This window comes from Bacillus rossius, chromosome 17 (assembly GCF_032445375.1).
Source record: "Bacillus rossius redtenbacheri isolate Brsri chromosome 17, Brsri_v3, whole genome shotgun sequence".
Classification (NCBI taxonomy): Eukaryota; Metazoa; Arthropoda; class Insecta; order Phasmatodea; family Bacillidae; genus Bacillus; species Bacillus rossius.
This window is the reverse complement of record NC_086344.1, coordinates 25,654,426-25,677,264: the sequence shown is the minus strand read 5'-3', so window position 1 is coordinate 25,677,264 and position 22,839 is coordinate 25,654,426. Positions and strand designations below refer to the sequence as shown.

Sequence of the window (22,839 nt, the reverse complement as noted above, 5' to 3'; positions counted from 1 at the left end):
TGTATTTCAAGGTGGAAAATGGTGCTATTTAAGCAGTTTTATTATCTAAAAATTGATTACACATCACTTTCTTTGCCCCCATTTGCCCCCACTTCAAGGTTTCAGGGGGGGGGAATACCCTTTCCCCCCCCCCTCCCGTTGTTGCGCCCCTGCCCGCTGTCTGTATCACTTGCAGTATCACTGCCATTTGAACATCCGATGTTTATTATTTTTTTTCAATTTCAATGTCCATTCTCCCATCACTCTTCAAGTAGTTCGCTTCAATATTTTTTTACGTGCCTGCAATGCTCGTTCGACTTGTCCACAGAATAGCTGCTGAACAGCTCCTCACCCAATTTTTTTTTATATCTAGCAATGAAGATATTTCTTCTTGGATATATATATATATTTTTTTTTTCAAGCCATACCAGCTCAAAAGGGTTCAGATTAGCATGGTATGAAGGCAGACAAATGACATAATGGCTAGAGCCAAGATTATATGGTTTTATGCGAAATCGCGAATTTTCACGCGAAATTCATCCCAAACCGCGAAAAATGCGAAATGTTTTCTAACCACAAATAAACACCTCAATATTGATTTAAATCGTTAACTACCGACTATTGGTTGATTGACAAAAATTCCGTATCTGTTTGTAGAAGAAATGGTCGTCATCCAACTGCAGTGTGGTGGTTATTTAATGCGTTAATTATTCATCTTAAAAAATTACAAGATATCACAAAAATTGACGATTTCACGAACAAAAAAAGATCTTTATCGGAGTTAGGTTAGGGTTTTTAAACGCATCTAGCCACTAGAGATCACGCAATATTAACAACTGACGATCGTAACTTAAAATTATCAAGTTAACAAACACAACAACGTGAAAAATCTCAGCGCCTTGTTTGCTGTATCCTTTGAAAAATACACGTGAAAAAAACTGCATTCATTAAATAAATACGTATGAAAATAAAATAAAAGCGAACATTGATATTTAATGATCACTTAATATTTAATGAAATTTCACTGTAACGCAATTTTGTGTGCTTGTTGAATAAGCAGTTTACCGTGAAGCCTTCATTTTCATTTCACACTTCACAGGCGAGAGTGCCAAAATCGTAACATAATCAAAGTTTTCCGATCGCTAATGAAAAAGCACCATATTGCAAGGATTTATTTATTTTACGGTCATTAAATATTTTAAATAACGCTTACCTACCCAACCCTCCCGGAAAATAAATAAAAACATTTATTTCACTGACCTGACATAACCTAACCTTTTACTTCGGGTTGAGTATATGGCTCTCTCGCCTGTAAAAAGTAGGCTTCCCGCGGTTTATTTTTTCGCTAAAACTTCAGTAAATACTAGTTTTTGGGTACCTCCGGGCTTTGTTTACAAATGACGTGCATAAATGAAAGCTAAATTTCTTAATCATGCCGAAAAATAAAGCTACTGCGGCATCACGTGCTGACGAGTTTAACCCTTATCCGGAGACGTGGGGTCTCCGTGACCCCAGCAAAACTTTAACTTGCTGCCATCTATGTGCAGTTCAAGGCACTTGCTTGTGGTGCCATCTACCTTTCGCTTGGATATCACATAGTCTCCTCCTGCAGTGTCAGATTTGTTTACGCTGTCTGGCGCTAAATATCAGGTCTCAAAGATAACTTGGGGTCGCAGTGGCACCACGTCACCAGATATGTTTCTATCTCAGAAGTGATAAAATGGCTTCTAAACGAACATGTGTGCGTGTGGGCGATCCAGATTATGACGAAACTATTTCTAAGTGGTTGAAAGATATTTTTAGTGACTTAAGTGATGAAAGTGTGTGTGGAAAAGCAATGTGTGATGATTGCAGAGCAAACATGTGCAAATACTGTACTACAGAGTACTTTTCGTACAAATTAATTTTTTCAAACAATGTTCGACTAATATATTTTATGTAGAAATGCCATTTTCAAAATATATAAGTATTCATGTGCTTTCTAGTTAGCTAGATTATATATTTTGTTGTGGTTTAAGCATTGGTTATGCAAGGAAAATATTTGGGGGGAAAAAAGTAATTTATTTTTGTTGGGAAAATTTATCTGTTGTAGATTTTATGAAAAAGTCTTATTATTCGTAGAAGTTTTCTAAATTTTGTTTTTTCACTATATCTATATTGAATAGCAAATAAAACTTTTAGGCTACCATTTGCTTATTTTTTTTTTAAAAGCAAGTATTACAAATAGGCATTTTTAGATTTATTTGAGCAAACTCCAATGGAAAAAATTTTATTTTATATTTGGTAAATAATTTTTTACTAATTTATTTTTAAATTTAATTAATAAGTATAAAAAATGCATGAAATAATTTTACATGGAACAAAAGTAATTTCTAATCAGTTAATTTCTAAAAAACATTTTGGGGTCTGAGGGGCACCACGTCACCAGATATGTCAAATATTTTCACGTCTCCGGCTAAGGGTTAAGAATGAGGGATTATATGTCAGTGACGGAAAAATACTTTTCTGTAAATATTGTAATTGCCGTTTGGAGCATGAACGTAAGGACACGGTAAACAAGCACATAATTAGCGACAAACATGTAAAAGCTAAACGATCCCCATGCACTTTGAAACGACAGCTTTCTATCCCAGAAGCAGGAGTGGCGCAAATATGCGCAAAAAAAACAAAAGATTTTGTTCTCGAAACTGTTGAAGCCTTTGTAGCTGCAGGTATTCCTCTTGAGAAACTTGACAACAGCAAGCTGACTGCATGGATGCAGAAGCATGTAAGTGGTGCTGGTGATCTTCCAACAGTGGATTGGATGAGGAAAAAGTACATTCCCCTACTTAGAGAGAAAAAAGAAGTGGAAATCAAGCAGCAGCTCTTGGGGCAAGATGTGGTCATACTCGCAGATGAAACCACTGACAAGAGTAATAATTGTGTTTTCAACATCTTGTTTAAAATTCTGAAACCAGGTGCTGAACAAGATGTTATCTTAGGGGCTTCTTGTGTCCTTGATGCAGCAAATGCTGTTTGTTGTTCTCGGGCAGTGATTGATGTATGCTCCAAATATGAAGTCAAGGAAGAAAACATAATTGCGTATGTTACAGATAGTGCCAGGTACATGACAAAATCTGCTGGTACCCTTGAAGGTGTATTTGGTGACCACATGTACCACATACAATGTTGGGCCCATAAAGTAAACAAAATGAAAGTGGATTATCCTGAATTTGCAGCTGCTGCTTTAAAGTTAATATGGATACCTGCAACGAATGTGGACTCAGAAAGATCTTTTTCTAAGTACATATTCTGTAGTTGTAAGTGACAGAAGAAGATCTCTAAAACCAGAGAATGCTGAACTGCTGACAATGGTGGCTTTTTCCTGAGCTTAATTATATTGCATTTATAGAACAAAAGTTTAACTGTAGTTTCTATTTTAATTAATTTAGACTCTCTCCTGAACTCAGGAACAGTACTTACCTGCATAAGAATACTAAATATTTTAGTTGTTAATTTTTTATGTACTCTCAATATAGTATTGTTTAATGTGCATATTTTAAGTCTCTAACCACGAATTATTGAAGTATTTGATCAAGGCAGCTCTGCTAGGTGTGTACATGTTATTATATGTGTTTTAATTTTTTATGACGATAAAGACGAAATCCACAATTCTTAATGACGAAAAGTCCTTTTTCATAACACCATAAAATCTTGGCTCTAATAATTGCTATATTCCATTACTAATGCATCTGTTTTAAATTGTTTTGCTGGTGGTGCACTTTTAACTAAAAGTAGAAAACTCACTTTCGGCATTTTTTGCAGAAAATGCAATATTCTTTTTTGTCAGCTAGTTTTGGATGTCTTGTTTACGGGGTGATGCTGTAGATTGTTTGTTCAAATTAACATTTATATCTGTAACGTTATACAGCACTTATGCATTTTACAGGTAAATTTGGGAGTAAATTTATTTTCACCCACATTGAAAAGTTTTATAAATTCATATCGTGCTGGTAGTCTCCGGCCTTCTGCTTTGACTTTAAAAAAATAAGCGAAGCATTCGGAACAAACCAATTCTCTCCACCTGCATGCACAATAAATAATCGTGACGCTTATTTCTGCATCAGACTGCCAACAAGAACTTAACGCTGTGTGAAGCATTAACATAAGTTTCATCAATATACACAACAGTTTTGCCAGCCTTTGGAAATTAACGTATAGTTTCAAGGTAGGGCCCTTTCCAAGCAACTAATTCAGGCTTTTCGGTCAAAATACATACATATTTTTTTTCTCCATCAATACGTTTCTCGATTATCCCCTGCTACTGTTTAAAATTTTGTCTTCTTGCAATGCCTCATTCAATTTCTTTAAAGTTGAAACCAATTTTTTTACAGCATAAAACTCATGGATTATTCTACACACAGCACCACACGTGAATTTCGTCTACTTCTATTGTTTTCCCGTGTTCTGTTTTCTTACCTGGAGATATTGAAAAATTCCAACTGGTTTTGCTCTTTGCCTCACCCTCTGCTGAAATTTAATAGTTGATACAGAGGCAACTGTTGCAGCACTTGTTTGTGACATTGTACACCAGTTTATACAACTTTTTTTTGTTCACTGAAATGTGTAGCAATGTTGTACACTGTCTCCTGTGTGCATCCCTGCAGTGGCCTATCTGATTTAGATGCAGTCTTAGGAACAGTTACGTAGATTGTATTTTTGTATTTTGTAACTCGGGCCGCCAGACATCCAAGCGCGAACAATGTTATCATCAGCTAGGAGGCAGCTTGCAAGACTAACCTTCTTCCCTTTTCAACACACTCTTCACGAGGGTAGGCTGATTTAAGCCACAATGGTTTAAACCAGGTAATTCTTATAAAAAAGAACCAATTTTTTTTAAAATGTATTTTTAAGTAGAATATCTTTTAATTTTTTAATGAAAAGTCTAATTTCCCTCTAATAACAACAACAAAAGTTTGCTTATTAATGTTTGTTGTGATTTACAGGAACAAAAAATCATATATTAATCAAGATCTTTTATTTAAATTATCTGAATAAGTTGTAAAACATACCCAGCTACCAGCTCTAAATTCTCCTTTAAAATTAAAAATATTAAACATTCAATTACTATTCTGTAGGAAATCCCCGATCGAACTGAAAATCTCCATTCTGTGGGAAACACCCATTCTATGGAGAACCCTTTCTGTGGTTAAGTCCCAGTCAGATGTGCAGATTTGCTGGACTTCAGTTCTTTGATGTTATAATTTTTCTGGTTCAACATGAGTGGCAGAAAGTGGAATGTTGTATGGCTTTCATTTGAATGTACTGAGAACCAAAATAACTAACATCATACACAAAATTTGGTGTAAACCTTAAAACACTGGTTTAAAAAAAAAAGTTTGTTTGTTTTTTAAAAATCTGCCCCCCCCCCCCCCTCCCCCCCCCACTCACCGCCTCATCACGAGACCAGCCGATGACATTCGAATGTCTGCACAGGTTCTTTTGCCTCTTGTCACCTTATACTTATACTTAATATACAAGTGTAACAACTGGATTCAGTGGTCAAGAACTAAATACTAGTCTGGCAAAAGCTGCTGGAAAATCAAAATTTTGTCACTTCTAGCATGATACTGTTTATTTCGGTACATTTTCGTTGCGTCTGTGACCAGTCCTTCAGTTTGGTCATTTTATTGTGACTTTCTTGACTTGTAGACTTTCTGATTTATTTACTTATTTAGTGTTAATTTTACATGTAGCTGTAGTGATGATTATTGCGTGTACAAAAGTTTAAACGTTAAAGTAAAACAGTAACAGCATATACTGACCTAGGCAGTAAGGTGTGGGGTAAGTTGTTTTGGTTTTTTTTTTGCGCGGTTGTTTTACGTTTGTACTTTTGAGTTTAAAATTTTAAGCTGATGTCATGTGTCAGCTGAGACAGAATGCTACTACGTATTTCTTTGTTTCAGGTGGATATCCCGTCCTCTATTGAAAAGTTCCTAGCCAATGATTTGCCGCAGTTGTTGAAAGAGGCGGAGATTGCCACACAGCTGGTAGCACCTGTCGCTAGCGAGAAGCCAGGCTGTGGGTTCGACCTTCTGCCGGTATGTAGCAGGTTCATTTGTTTGTTTGTTTACCTGCATACTAGGTTGCCAAGGGCCAGTTTTCAACAAACGTGTGTATTTCATACACCTACTTTTAAAACTGCTAATTTCAACAAACAAATTTAATACTGCTAATTTGAACAAATGTCATAAATAAAAAGGCAATAATAATAATAAGTAAAATAAAATATTTTAATAACTATAAATACTTTAGTTACACAGCCATAGTTAACATAAATTACATATACTTTGCAATTGTGGGAAAAAAATGTATTAAAAAAATATTAAATTTCTTTGTGGCATTACATTTTTTTTTTTAAAGTTATTCTACATTTGCTGCGTGAGAATATTACTTCTCTTGTTCTCTTCAATTTTTTGGTGCTGGGTGAAATGACCGTTTGGTTGCTGGGAATAATTTTCCAAAAAATATTATCAGGGTGTCTAGCAAGGAATTTCATTACTCTAGTTTGGTAGACACCCATTATTTGGAATGATTATGTCATTATGTTTGTTTACCATTTGGTTTTTTGCGTACAAATTACTTTATTCTGTTTCTGTTCCATTCTCAGGGTTGTAGGAGGGGGTAGATATCTAAAAAAATCTGTCTTTCCAACAAAAGGAAAGAATTTGAAAGCAAACAGTGGTTTACCCCGCTCCCCCCTTTTTCATGAAATGAAATTCTGTGTATGCTTGACTCAAACTTTTGAAAGTTATTGTAAAGGGAGAAAAAATTCTTCTAGTTATTATATTGTTCCATTGCGATAGGTGTGACTGAATCTTCTAGATATTATATTGATATTGCAATAGGTGTTACTAATTCTTCTAGTTATTATTGCTCTTGCAATATGTGTGACTAATTCTTCTAGTTATTATATTGCTATTGTGATTAGTGTGATATATATGTTAATAGTTTTGTGCAGGTGTATATTTGTAGACCTTTATTTGGTATACTATCAAGTTCTGTGCAAGATTTAAATATCCTTGCAAAACATTATTGGTCCACGTGAATTTCAGTTTGCAGTATATTTATTTCATGCAAGGTATTTATCTATAAAATATTTTTTTCTGATTTATTAGTACCTTGTAATAATTGGAAATTCTTACAGTATTGTTATTATTTGTGCTTGTTTAAGTTATGTTTGTATTAATTGTTTTTATTGATAAAAAATTATGTAAAATCAGATATATTGGGACAGTCAGATAAAGAGTAACACTACATCATAGTTAGTTCATTTAATTTTTTATCTTCTATTTATGTAATTCCTTATGCATAGTTATTTGATATATTTATTTTTATGATTGATTTTTTAATTTACCTACATTAAAACACACAATATTTTTTTCCTGAATACATATAGGAATATATCTACTACAATGGGTTTGCAAGTCATTCAGTATTTGTCTTAGCACGCTTGCTCTTTGGTGTCGAAACAAAATCGAAAGGGAAGCATTAGGGAGAATGAGAATGACAAGCAGAAAATTCACATCCTTGATGGCGTCATCCGCGTGTGGGGCAATTCTGGGTCCCTAGAAACCCACACGGATGACAGGAATACTTCCGGTACAACCGCGAGTGGTAGTTTATTCATCTGAAAGTGTCTTTCAGAATGTTGGCAATATTCTTCTTGCTAGACGTAGGGCAGAATGCAGTGCAGAGACTAAGCTTCCGCGTCGCGCGAGATTCGTTCCTGCCGCCTGCAGAATTGCTTGTTGCGCCAGTTTTTAGTTGCTGATGCCGATTTGGTCAACTTCGGTGAAAGCATTCCAAGTCCTAACATTTTACAGCTCCCAAGGACTACAGAAGCTGAGGAATCGACACTTACGATAGCTACCATCATAGCTCAGCTAGTACCAGACTGCGCTTACAACCTGGAGGTCCTGAGTCGCTGAGTGCCCACCTCGCCGATTACCTGAGAGTCTGAAATTCCAACCTAGTGTAGTGAATCATCATATTGACATCACAGTATTATAGTTTGCTGTATTATTCAACCCAGGACCCTACACATTGCATCTGGTGTTGCTATAATCACATCCTATATCTGACGTAATACAATAGTAAAAATACAATAAAGATTCACCAGTTAGTGTGCTTAAATATAAGTAACTTTATGAAGGAAATATTGCAAAAGTCACACTTACAGGCCTTTATAGTTAACGTAACGAATCAATTCTATGAGCATAATTTATTTCTTTATTTTAGGCCTGTCAAACAGTTTAATTTGATACCTCAGAATAACAACTAGCATTTATAGTTTTGCATCAATCAACACAATATACACTACACTAGGTTTTATGTAATTTATTTTTATGTTTACTTTCTTCTCATCCCCCCTCACATGTGAAAGATGTTAATTACTACTGTTAATAATTGATTCAGCCGGGTCACATGTTGAGTGTACACAGGTATTTTCAGCTTGGGCTCAACCATCGAAGAGGAAGAGCGACAACCTACGTGAATATTCTAATTGCTAGGTTCTATTGTGCATGACTTACCTCCTTCCACCTTCCTCAACATTTGGTTATGTTTTTATTTTAAACCATTGTTTTCATTTTTTTTTGTTCCAGAATGAAATTATTTTCAAAATATTTGGGTATTTGGATCTGAAGTCTCTGTGTAGATGTTGTCAAGTCGACAAACGATTCCAAAACTTGGCCTGTGATTACCAGCTTTACACCGAAGTCAACTTGAAGGTATAATATTTCATGCTTTCATTTTTAATTTTTTTATTTTCAGTTCAAACAGATTGTTTATGTATAATATGCACGTAGTTAAACCTCACTAATGAAAACCCTGTTAAATTAAAATTCTTATTAACACACAAATTTTCACAGTCCTAGAAATTACAAAAGAGTTATAGTGCTATGTAATTTGTTTAATACAAAAGTATGTCTATTATAAAGTTGTTGTTCCAAGGGTAAACAATTAAATGTAATAAAATATGGTTAGTACAAATATTCCTGAATAATGCAAAGAAACAAAGTGAAGTTTTAACTAACATAATACTAATGCATTGGCTTAATTAGGTTTGCGGGAAAATTGCTTAGAACTTACATTTCATATTCTTCTAAAATTATGGTATGTCTTTTTCTAGGTAGTTTCTAAACCTTTTCTTTATTATTCTATATTAAATCTTTAAAAAAGTATTAGAAACAATTTTTTTTAGCCATATCTGTAGTTTTCCTAAATTTAAATTACAATGCCTTAAAAAAAAGTAGAATTGGTGCTGTATAAAATTGTTTGCAAGTTTCCTTGGAGCATATGCAATTCTTTTTTTTTTAATGTATTAAGCATGTACCTAATGAGGAAAATATTTAGAACTTTATTTGAAAATGATTTCAAAATAATATAAATATTGTGATTAAATTTTGTAATGATATTGCCAGTTGACAAAATTATCTTCTCTTCAGGTTTGTATTATCGGTAGGCCTGTACGAATATTCAAATTTTTGAATATGAATAATAAACTATTCGTATTCAGTTTGACTTCAAATATTAACACTTTGAAATAATGAATATTCGTTTCCTTACGAATATTGAACATAGTACATATCTTTGGTAAGTGTGTCCTATACCAACAATCACTGTTGAGGTTAATTAAGTCATTTCTGCAATTTTTTGATGTTTTACTGGAACTTTATAATCAAAAACGTGAACAAAAAGAGAAGTTTTAAACATGCAACGAGTGTGCAAGGATACTTTTCACTACTGTATCGCTAAAAAGTAACTGAAAAATCGCATGAATGATTCAAAACATGGCACAATTGTAATTTCAAACTTGGAAACAAAATGTATTCTTTCCATCACATGCACCAGATGTGGAAAAAATTTAAAGAAAAAGTCAACGGCTATGGACTACAACACTACCAAACACAGACACTCCATTGAGATGGGCATTAAAAGAAGTAATCGTCATAGTTTGAATGGCGTATAAATCGATAGTCATAATTTATCTAACACCATGTGATACAGTAGCAGCCATCTTGCTGTGTGTGTGTATGTATATATGTGTGTGTGTGTGTGTCTGTGTCTGTGTGTATATGATGAAACAGACTTTGCAACTCAAAAATATATTTTTAAAAAGTAAAAATGGCATAAGATTCCAGATGAAATTAGCGAAAATCATTTTTATAACATTGCTTAACTAAATACAATTTACCTACCGCCCTTAACAATGATAACTCGTGAATAACTAGGGCACCATTTCCCAGTTTTTTTCGGCCAGGGATCCCTATGATCGACTTTTCTTTTGGCGAATCCCCAACTCCCTCAACGAAAGTTATTTGACAGTGATTGTGCCTGCGTTATATGACATTCGTCCTGACTCACGGAACCCCTGTGTTCCGCGGAACACCTTTAGGGAACCGCTGAACTAGGGTTTAAATATGCAAGTCCAAAAATTTATAATAAAAAAATTATGTTTCGGCCTGGCCGCAGTCGGCAGGCGTGAAGTTAGCTATTCGTAACTTTACTTCATTGTTTCCGGCGAGCTGCCGACGACGCGGCCGCATGTAGCGACGATCGAGAGACAACCAAACTAGCAACGAAGTTGTCTTCCCTTACAACAAAGAGGAGACAACCTTGTGTCGACTGACCAATCTCAACACAGAGCCAGAAAAATGACCACATAAGGAAAGCATTCGTGTTTTTTTTTTTAAACTTACCGATATCCGAAGTGTAAAAATAGTAGTAAAAGATGCATGGAGCAGAATCAAACAAGATGTAAAAAAAAATTTTCTTCCTGGTCCATTGGTTCTTGGACAGTTTGGTACAGACTTCATGGTAAAATAAAGACATTGGTTGGATTCTGTATATTAGAATTTTTAATTATTTTTTTTTAAATTTGAAGTGAATTTTATTGACATTCTGCTATTGTAGGATTTACTTTGCTTTTCGGCACTATAGGGATGTAATTACTTATGTTGTGGTGTCATCTGGTGTATGAGACATGCATTCCTGTTCCATCGCCTCTACTCATGCTGCTCCAGTGTCGCAGGCGTGGGTCGTGTCGTCCCCAGGCGCGTTAACTGTCGTAGGTGTATTGGTTCTGTGCGACAGGGCGGACCTTGTCGGCCCTCGCGCCCCGCTGCCGGCTCCTCAGGAAGCTGGACCTGTCGTGGTGCGGCAGCCTGCGGAGCGTCACCGCCGACCACTTCGCCAGGTGAAGGGCTTCCTCCCCCCTTGCTCAGACGCATACCCTTCTGGTCTCCGGGTATAAGGTAACAAGTCGCATTTTGCTGATTTTTAGTTTATTCCAGCAATAAACTCTTAAGTATACTTAGAATCAGGGGCGTAGCCAGGGGGGGGGGGGGGTTTCAGGGGTTCAAACACCCCCCCCCCCCTCCCTTAGCACCAAATCTTTAATTAATTTCTTATTAATCACTCAAACAAATTTCATATTAAAATTAATAAAAATTTGACCATTACAATATTTAAATTTAAGTACCGAAAACTGCTATAATAGCACTATTTGACACCTTAAAATCCAAATTCCCCCCCCCCCTTTAATACGGGGGGCCATGCTTCTTAACACCCCCATACACAAATTCTGGCTACGCCACTGCTTAGAATATGTATTGCATTTTTAATCATTGGCAACTATGTTGGTAAATAAAAGAATAATGTAAGAAAAATTTAAGTTTTTAAATTCAATTTTTTACTAAGAGTTTTTTTTATTTCTCCTGCAAAAAGTGAAATCTTGACTTGTTACCTTTTACCCGGAGACCGTCCAATTGTATATGAGTTCCAGATGCCCTATAACTCAAGGGTCTGCACACATGGTATGCAGAGCTTCTAAAGAAAACTGCATTTTAACGATAGAAGAAATGGCTAAAAACTGGTTTTTTTCAGAGTAACGTTCGAACACGAAAAACTAGGCAGAGATAAGTGATGTGCCGGTTCTACTTTTCTCCCGGTTCTCGGTTCGGTTCTGGTTCTTAAAAAATCAGTTCTCTGTTCTCAGTTGTAGGTTAACCTCCACCAAAGGTACACTGTAGGTACCCATGTTCGTTTAACATGACCCATCAGCATCCCACTTAACCATTATTAGACCACAAGCAAGCCACCCAGCCCCAAGTAGCGCAGTTATTTCTCGTGCCACTGGATGCATTTATGTAAAAATTTAATCCCAATTCATACCCAACGTACAACAAAATATTTTCAGAGAAGCTAATATAAATACTCCTTTAATAAATAGTAGATATTTATATCCATGAAATAATGAAAGTTTCTTTTTTTTGTCTTGCAAACCTAACCCCTCAGAATTCTGGAATTTCGTATTATCTGACGCAGTGTACTATATGTATAGTTCAGTGTACCATTATCATCGTGCTTTTGCATCTGTTTTATGATTGAAAAAAGTCATTTAACTAAAAATTTGTGGATATTAGCGAATAAATACGAAGATTCAAACCATTTACAAATAAGTTTGTGAGTGAATCAGAAGTCAAAATACCTTTTAAATCATATTTAACTTTCATTACAAAACATTTCCTACTGTTTTGTAGTGTTTGGATTTGGATGTTGTTTTGCAAATTCACAAGTCACAATATTTCCGGGACTCTGGTTATAAGTGATGTAAAGCTGCAAATGGTTGATTAAAATGTGATTCAAATAAAAACCTAACTGGATTCGCTAAAATCTACAGTAAATTATGAAGGTGTACACATACTGAAAAGTTAGAGAAGTGGGAATTAGTTGGTTAAAGTCAGGAAATTTAACTGAAATCCTGGAAGAGTCACAGTGAAACAGTCTAACATCACCCAGTAGCTAAAAGGATATTTTTAATTTTAGATGTGTTAGAGCATAACTATACATAGTGGTGTATTCAAGGTCTTTTTGAAATGAGTAAATTGTAAAGAGAGAATTACCATGGCAGCAAAGAGGCATGGTCAGCTGTATGTTCTTATTTCTTTCAGAAAATTGTTAAATAGGAAAATGATTTGAAAAAAAGTCTGGGAAATAGAAAATTTTCGTCAGGGAAATGTCATGAAACATTCACAGATTTATGTGGTGTAGTTGAAGAGAATGATTGTGTTTGTGGGATTATTCAATTCTGTTTTTTTTTCTTCCCCCAATAGTCTTGCTTATACTGCTAACAAAAGCAGTGACTGTATTAACATAATATTACTACTTATTTTACTTTTATTGTGAAAGATAGTGGCTTAAATTTAATCATCTCACCCTTGTTTTTTTTTCTCCCTTACTCTCTATCAGATTTATAGGTGACTGTGGATGTCAGCTGACACACTTAAGACTGAACTGTTGCAAGTTTGTGAACAATGCATCAATGGTGTTAATTGCCGAGAAGTGGAAAAATTTAAAAGGTAAGCCTTAGTAAAATATATTTTGATGGAAAATTTTAGTTGCAGTAGAAAAAATTACTAGTCAAACCTTACGTTACAAACAAGATTGTCATAATGGTAAAATAATTTCAACAAATTTCAAGCAGTGGCATCATACGTAGTTTCATAACATGTCAGTAGTCGCTAGAAGAACATAAACACAATTGTCTTTTGGTTGCGCGTGAAGAATACTCTCTCATCTTCTTTTCTGTGCTGCGTACTCAATACAAATTCTATAGTATATGTATCAATAATTGTTTTTTTGCATTAAGTGTTACATTTTACTGGATATGAGCTTTAAGAGTTTATTGAGTGGTATAAAAAGAATTATATTGAATCCAGGGTGACCACATTCTGGAAAGTGAGGGAAGATGAAGTTGAAATTGGTCAAGGAAAGTTTGGGAATTTACTTTGAACCCTGGAAAAGTCATGGATCTCACCATTTTCACCGGTATCGCACTTCCCTTCACTCGGAACTCTCGGAACTGTCGCAGGACTCGCTCGGAACTCACTCGCGGGCTCACGCGGCACCCATCGCTGAACTCCATCACAAAACTCTCTCGCAGAACTCTCGCCGCCGCACTCTTCGTGGAACTCCGTCTCGGGACTCTCGCTGCACTCCTTGCTGGACTCTGTCGCGAGACTCGCCTCACACGCGGCACTCACCGTCGCTGAACTCCAACACCAAAAACTCTGTGTAAAGGTCGGAATCGCTGCTTAAGTAGTCTGTGACGCCCTTCTAGAAGCGACGAGAGCGGCTCTGATGAGTCGCGTCATCCTGGGCCGACCTGACGCCCGAACAGTCGAGAAGGGCGTCGCTCATTCACGCCACTTCGCGTGTCGGCCCGCGTAATTCCCAAGGCCGCTCAGCGGTAGATAACGGCGCTGAGACAGGGCGACACGCGGGAGTGGGGGAGGGGGTCAAGCGACGGCCAGGTACGCGTAGCATGCCTTACGTCAATGAATGTACGGGACCGCCAGCCAGCTCCGAACCTGGCATCGCGGTCTCGTCTCCCATGTTCATAACATAATCAATGTTAATGCTGTATAATCGTGATCATATAGCGACTACTGACTGGTCGGAAAATAACCAAAGGTACATTTGCCGTTCCATTCTCGTCTTCAATTAAAAAAAAAGTGATAATGCTGCATTAGATAGCAATACACTGTCAAGTAGAGGCTGCTCAGGTAAACAAGTATCCAGTTATTTTCTTTGATCTCTACATAAATATTGCCCATATTCAGACGAATGTGGGTCCTCTAGTATAACCAAGTTCTACCTGTAACTTAGTTCGCGTGGACAGCATAATTCACACAGATTATTTAGATAAGAAAAGATGACAATTATTGTTTATTAATACGTATAGAGGTAGGCATTATTTTGCGAGAAAAAAAATTCTGAACACCCATCATAGTCTGCACACGTTATGCCTGCGATAGCATCTTCTCCCTTGCAGTTGGCGGCCAGCTACAAGAGAAGCCGTTGTCTTATTTGACCGAGCCACTCGGGACGCGTTTGCGTCCGCACTGAACTACTGTGAGCGATATTGTAACACCAGACATACCTGGAAGACGCTCGCCCAGTCACGTAATCATGAAACACAGATAAATAATTTAGTCTTAGTGGAATCTTGGAGTCACAAACTCGAGAACATTTTACATATAGCTGACCATGACTGATCCAACTTTTACTCACTTGAATACCTAAATGTCATTGAAAAAGATAATTTAACAGAAAATTTTGATCTTTTGAACTGAAATGGGTAGTTGGTGGGTATGGTTGGAATCCTTGGTATGTAAAATCTTTCTTTGTATCTTCAAAAATGAGATGTCAAGATAAAGCAGTGACTTTATTTATTATTCCTGGTGTTACTTTATAGAAGTTGTTTGAATTTCAAGTCAATAGCATCAGTAGTTTTTAGGGTTTAATCATTTTGTGGGAAGACGAGATCTGAATCATGGACACGCGATATCAGATAATTTTTTAAACAGTATAGAGCACCTTTCCACAACTTGTTTTTAATATTGTTTTACTGTATATTAATTTTGTTTGGTGTGCCTGCTTAAACTATATTGATGTTTAATAATTCAGCAAAATCCCTAATCCAGTACATCCATGGTCCCGAATGTCCGTGTTGAAGAGCCTTTAGTGTAGATAGAACATTAAATTTCCCTGACTACCAAACCCTGTCGGGGATTTTTAGTTTTTATAATGAATACATAAGTGGTCATAACTGAAGACTGTGAGAGCTCTCCTTATTTAGTAGAGAGTTTAAAATTGTTTTCATATCCGGCGGTAATTACATTTTTACTTTACTTGCAGAGCTGGCTGTTCAGAACTGCAACGACATCACGGATTCCGGCTTCTTTTCCCTGTCCACCTTGAAAGGTCTGGAACGCCTGGACTTGTACCACACGCTCATAACCGTCGAGCCACTGAAAGCCATAATTATGGCTTCCCCTTGCCTGAAGCACATCAACTTGGGTAGGTGAAGGTGCATGTGTACGTTGGCGAGCCACTCGTGATTCGTCAACAGTCGGTTGTCAGCCACAGATGTTGTGTTGGGGAGTGGGGGGGGGGGGGGGGGGAGAGTCAAGAGAGAGCATGCGTGTGCGAGTGTGTGTCTCCCTCTTTCTCTCTAGTAAATATTTGCTTTTATTATCATTAGTATTAGGGATGGGACGAATCCACATTTTGGTCGAATCCGAATCCTTGTTCGAATCCTCAGTGTTTGTCATCGAATCTCGAATCCCAGTCCCACACTAAACTTCACCACATGTTATTAAAAAAAATCACACATTTTAAAAAATTACATAGGCCTATGTATTAAAAAAAATCACATGTGTATTTATAAAATTATAAAATAAGTGCATAGTGTATACACCTGATATAAAATAGAGACAAATAACCTCAAAAACCACACACGTAAGTTTGCATCTGTCTAATTCTCTGTTAAATTAATCCTTCCTATGTTTTCAATAAAATACGTTTGTATAGCAGACACCATTTAAAAAAAGTTGTTTTTTTCTGCAATGTTATATTATTGAAAGTTGGAAATGATAGAGTAGTTATGCTAATTGACAAAATGCAGCGTAGTTTATCTTATGTTTGTGCCATTACCGTTACCTTTATAATATAGTTTAGGTATACCTACAATTTTCTAGAGCTGGACGAACCTCAGTTCTCTGGTTTCGAACCGAGCCGAACCGAACCTCATACAGAAATAATTAAAATGAACCGATGACCAGCATTTTGGTCTTTAACTGAGTGGTGAGAAAGAAAGATTCTCCAGCCATATGTAAAATTAAAACATTATATTAGCTTAGCTTATATATATACCAACTTTTAATTCATGAAGAAGTTACATCTAAATTTCAAAAAGACTATATTCCTTTTTAAGTGTACACTAACCTTCATTTTAAAAAAAATATTATAAAGATTACGAAATTCAGCATAAGGCCACATAACATATTTTTGTGGTAGACATAACCTAACATTTTTAATAAGTAAAACTTTTTAATAGGACATCAAAAAAAGGCGAATGTGAATTAAGTTACCTATCTACATTACAAAACCCGCTGTCTGCAGTTGCTGTTTTCTTGGAAGAATGCTGCTCGTTAGAAGAAACTTTAGACGGTTTTTTTGGGGTGGTTCTGGGTCATCCGGGTCGTCATTATCTTTTCTCCATTTGGAAAACTTAAACGACGTTAGCCTGCTCATCGCAAATCACCTCAAGAACAATAATATTGTAAACGTAACGTAAAAAGTGTGGTTATAGAAATTTGCGTCGGAAAAAAGAAAACACGAGAAATAATGATGGCTGCCGCGACTACGCTAGTCAACTTAGTACCGTACTGTAACATTTACTGGACCAGTACTTTTAATACACAAGATTAAATTAATATTTTCATTACCTGACTGTTATAACCAAAAAGGCCCAAGAAAATAAATACATCCCAGTAATTTAAAATACGTAATTTACGTAATCATTTCCTACCGCATTTGTCTTGTGTTAACTTGATCACGTTAGTTTTGCCGAAATACAAGAGTTCTCGTACATGCGCTTTAGTTTAACGTATGGGGTACGCAATCTTTGGTGATTTTACAACACTTCTCGTATACGCACTATAGTTAAAGGTATAATATACAATACCTTTGGCATTTGTACGATAGTTTATATTACGTAGTACGACAAATGCATACAAAATTCTCTAAAGTAATCAAAAAACAAAGCGCGCCCATATGAAAAAATGCTATGCGAGTTATGCGACGATTAATAATTTTATTTTTATTTTGTCTGCGCTTGAAACTGTTGAGGCGACGATTATGCGATAAAAGTCGGAATATTACAAGTAATAGAATTTTGTTGAGCTGTTTTGTGAATGGTCTCAAATGGGGGTTAGAAAATTAGAAAAACGTATTTTTTTTTAAACGATCGTTCGGTTTTTCGAATATATTTTAAGAGGTTTCGAACCGAACCGAACGTAAGGGTTCGGTTCGGTTCTAAATTTTCAAACTTCGCCCAGCACTACAATTATCAATTACTACCTAAAACTCTTAAAAAAACCCACCTCGAATCCCACCTCGAATCCCACCTCGGATCCTACGAATCCTCGAATCCATAGGATTCGGTATATTCGACAAATCCAAGATTCGAAAATCCCATCCCTAATTAGTATTATTTTTGACGTGACAACGTCTAATAAATCGATGAACACCGGCTGCACGCACGAAAAAGTGTCCCGTTACGCACATTGTCCCGTTACGCTTTGTCCCGTTACGCTCATTGTACGCTTGCGCCGCATCCATCTCTCTTCCACTTGATTGGAACAACCATCAATTTGACTTTTTCGAGGCACATTAAACATGAAACACTCCCATTCGTTTCCTACTTTTCCTATCATCGTCCTATCCTTAACAGAATAACACAGATTGGAAGAAGTTAAATAGCAAACATGTATAAAAGTTATAGTTAAAATAATCTCTTCGTTAAAGTAATAAACATATTTGAATTAATGAGTGCAAATAAAAGTAAATTTATCAATTAAATTGTAGATTTCATTTCACTCCTTGTTTGTATCCATACAAAATAGTGATAATTCAATAAAAATGATTCAATTTTATTCATAAAAGTATGCAATCATTTCATCAATTTTTGTTATGACGTTGACACGTTAAACTATTGTCCGTAAACAGACTTTACAGACAACCACTTTTTTTTTTTTTAATTTGTCGGACAAAATCAAAAGGCACAAAATAAATTATAAGATGGAGTTTGAATGTTCTCCAGCAGAAAGAAAACATGAGAACATGATACGTCTCAATGCGAAACTGTGGATGCCATTGTGTTAGTCAGAAAAAAACTGATGGAAGACATAGACCAGTAGTTTCAGAACCAATATGGTTAGCACTACAAACTGCATCCCAGTCATGAGAGCTAGCAACTTGTAGTGATGGGTGATTTGGATGTAAACCATTACGAAACCATTCAATACTTTGTGTAAACACTCACAGTGCAAGTTTCCAGAAATTCAATATTCAGTCTCCAGTTATTCAATAGCCATATTGTAAATTGAGTACAAATTAGTGAAAGCAAATGATTTCACAATTCTCAGAGAACAAATTTAGGAGGGAAATATGTTTTAAGTAGTAATTTGCTTACAGTGTAGAGTAAATAAACCATAAAATAGCACTGGCAACTATAAGTGTCTTAGTTTGATTCTTTCAATGATTATTATTCTTTCAATAATTAAAATTAATTCAATAAAACTTAGGGACTTGCACCTTTATCTTCATTTCTCTGCCATATAATGTTACGGTCACCGCTCAAATTTCACAGTTATCCTGTGATTACGAGAATACTGCGCGCCAGTTCAGAGCCTTGCCCTTAGAGACTATATCACGCTAGAAATATGAGCGAGCATCGCACTTATCATCCCACCTCACTACACAGTTACACACCTGACTAGGCTGGCCCCTTAAGGCTAAGATCCTGAGTTTCTCCCGAGCGCGCAAAGAAAGAACACAACACACGTAGTTCCAAAATCCTCGATAGAGAGCACTAGCTGTACGGATGAGCTCTGGTATGATGAGGGGGGGTGGGGGTGGAGGAGTAGGAGGAAAGAGCGCGCTTTTCTTAGAATTCCTTATCGCCCAGCGGGGTGTCATGTTCTTCAACGAGCTGAGGGGGGTGGGGGAAGCCAGCTAACTGCCTGCCTCGGAGAGAAGTAAGATTTCCGCTCGGTTTTCTCTGTCAATTCTCCCCAGACTTCTTCGACCGCTCGACCCTCAGCGCGTAAGAGAATAAATATTACTATTTTCAGTACATTTGACATTTCAGTTATAAACCCGTAGGTAACCGTATGCAACCTTATGCAACCCAGCAGAATTATAATAAATATTAATTTTGTGCATACATATGCAAACAAATATAAAGAACACTTCACTTATACGATAAACATATTGTACATTTTACCGCGGTGGGTTGGTGGCGAAACTCTCAGATTTGGTCTCTTCTGCAAGTTATGCACACAGCTGACCACTACAATCAGTGAGGTTGGCCAGTAATGCAGTTTTCCTTCCCGTAAAAAAAAGTATTGTTATATACTGTACGAAAAAGGGTTTGAGCTTTTATGGGTTTTCTTCCTTTACACATTTTGCCACAGATATATGATTGAACATCTAATTACGCGACTTTCTGTTGTAAAGTGATATTTTTGGGTATATGATTAAAATTTATAGTTTTCTGTACGACGATATAAAAATGACCTTTTTATACAATCAATTTATATTTGTAGTTGAATATATGTCCACAATATTGCCGCTTATTGCACTAATTTTAGTTGTTTGAATGTATTATGCATGTAAGTATGTATAGACGAGGATAGAGCTGAAGCATTTTTTGGTTTGCTTTTAGCCTACCTGCAGCTTGTGGCTTTCGATGACCCCTTCATTTTTATTTATCATGTATGATGTTTGAAATCTATGTCACCCTGGCATTCGTCAAAAAAATTTCTTTTAAAAATACGTAATTAAAATTTACAAAATATGGTATCGTGTAGTAATTTATAATTGCAACATAAATATTGGCGGTCGCGTCTGACGAAATGGAGAGCACCTTCATGCTATCCCTACGGGTGACGTCAACCATCACCGGTAGTTCTCCTTGTAGGTATTTATGTACTGCAGGTCGGACAAGCATGAAATAACATATTGTTGTAATTAATAATTAATATTTCTATAATTAAAATTTAACTCTGAAAGGGTCACAGACCTTTACCACAAACCGCCTTCGCTACCCAGTCAGAAGTGTCTGAATGAACATATGTAGGGAGTAGGCTATTCGTCGTAGGTAACAAAATAATATTTCAGAGGTGGCTAGATAAAGTGATACGCGAAGAGTATTAATTCTCCCCTTCCCAAACCGTTAAAAAAAAAAAAAAAAAAACAATTGACACGTTACCACATGCAAAACACTGCTTCAGATCTGAACCTAGATCAGGTAAGTAGAAAAAAGGCGTGCATAAATTACAACCACTGATGTAATACACGGAAATCAACCAGAGTCTAAGTGATTAGGAGCGAGGAATACTAGTACAGTAAATATAAGTCATGGACGTAGTTTTATAGTAATTTATACTCACGTTTTAGAAATTGTAATTGCTGCATACCAAATTTACATTTTAAAATTGCATAATAAAGAAAAATTGAGAAAAAGTAAAAATTAGTAAGCTTAGTATATAATTAAATGTCTTTGGACAAATGAAAATAAAACAACTAGAGGACAAATTATTTATTAAATAGCAATGTATTAGACAAATTTTGTAGTAAAATAATTACACATCCATTGCAAATTAATGAGAAAAATTATATTTTTTCTTATATATACAAGTATCATTACATTACATTTTCCGCAACTGTTATACATAATTATGCTATGGGCCCTGTCATTATACATTGTCACTTTTTAATCAAGAATATATAAGGGCATAAACGTATGAGACCAATTTCTCTGACGTCACGGCGGCCATTTTTAGTGTCAAAATTCCTTAAAAATGACTCAAAATTCCTTTTAAAAAAATTCCTAATTCAAGGGAAAAATTCCCGTTTGAGGAAAAATTTCCCGTTTTAGTCATCAAAAATGTCAACGGCTTGTAAATTCCTAAAAGCGGCTTAAATTTCTTAGCGTCAAGCCGCTCTAAACTGCCGAAGTCATGACCTTGTCAATTTGGATACCATCACCGCCATTGTGAATTATGTCGTAACTGTTGCAATTATCAGTACGCCTACTATTTTGAAAATGCGTAATTTTTATGCTATAAAATCGGCAAAAAATTTAAAATTTATTAAATAATTTAATTAACAAAATTTAAATAAAACATATTTAAACACACCGTTGCACATATCGTTACGGCCACCATCTTGGATTACAGAACTGTTGCATGTTTCGTTATGCCCGCCATAATGGATGTGTATAACGCCATCATTTCACTTTTCTTTACGCCCGCCATCTTGAATTATAGATCTTTGCAATTTTTGTTACGGCCGCCATCTTGAAAAACAGTAATTATTGTCCAAAAAATGCATTAACGTTATTAAAATTTATAAAACATAAAAATTTAAATAATATCACTTCGCCATCTTGGATTATGAGATCACTACCACCATCTTGAGAATCCGTATTTATTTTCAGATTTTAATAAGAAAAGATTCAAAATTTATAAAAAATTTAATCAATATTTAATAAAGTATTATTTAAAAACGCACTTACAAAATGAAGTTCGGAGTCCTCGGTTCTAACCCGGTGAGTGCAAAAAATAAAAAAAATGGCGACCCATTCTTCCTCCATGTAAGCCGCCATCAGAATGACTTCCCACCACTAATGCTAAAGTGTATATATATGTATATATATATATATGTATATATATATATGTATATATATATACCCATGTATATACATATATATATAGCCCGCTAGTATGACGTCACGCCCACCATCTTGGATTACGACATCACAGTCGTCATCTTGTTTACGTTTGCTAGAGTGCGCTACAGCCAGTTAGTTTAATTTTTATACACACGATAATTGCAACAGTTACGAGATAATTCAAAATTGCGGTGATGTCATCCTAATTGTCAAGGTCATGACCTCGACGGCTTAGAACGGCTTGACGCTAAGAATTTAAGCCACTTTTAGGAATTTTAAAGCCGTTGACAGTTTTGATAACTAAACCGAGAAATTTTCCCTCAAAACGGGAATTTTTCCCTCCAAATATGAATTTTTTTTGGGGAATTTTGACACCAAATATTGCCACCGTAACGCCAGATCAATAGGTCATTGACCCCATCCTCAATCCTCAGTCTGAAGCCAGGGCTCGGAGCAACCAAACTATAATACTACTACTAACATGTTTATTTAGGCCGATCCGAACTAAAGTT

At 35.9% G+C, this 22,839-nt stretch overlaps 1 protein-coding gene across 5 annotated transcripts in view; it reads left to right on the top strand.

Annotated features, from left to right (window-relative positions):
- The window catches only part of LOC134540972 (F-box/LRR-repeat protein 4), a 69,590-nt gene that overhangs the window by 20,907 nt on the left and 25,844 nt on the right, over positions 1-22,839 (top strand). For 2 of the 5 annotated variants that reach the window (XM_063384065.1, XM_063384064.1), the window contains exons 5-9: positions 5,925-6,059; positions 8,625-8,750; positions 11,094-11,218; positions 13,273-13,382; positions 15,724-15,885. In XM_063384065.1, coding sequence (XP_063240135.1) covers positions 5,925-6,059; positions 8,625-8,750; positions 11,094-11,218; positions 13,273-13,382; positions 15,724-15,885 — 658 coding nt within the window. The remainder of the gene's footprint in view (positions 1-5,924; positions 6,060-8,624; positions 8,751-11,093; positions 11,219-13,272; positions 13,383-15,723; positions 15,886-22,839) is intronic. The other 3 variants (XM_063384066.1, XM_063384067.1, XM_063384068.1) reach the window with 2 other exon arrangements.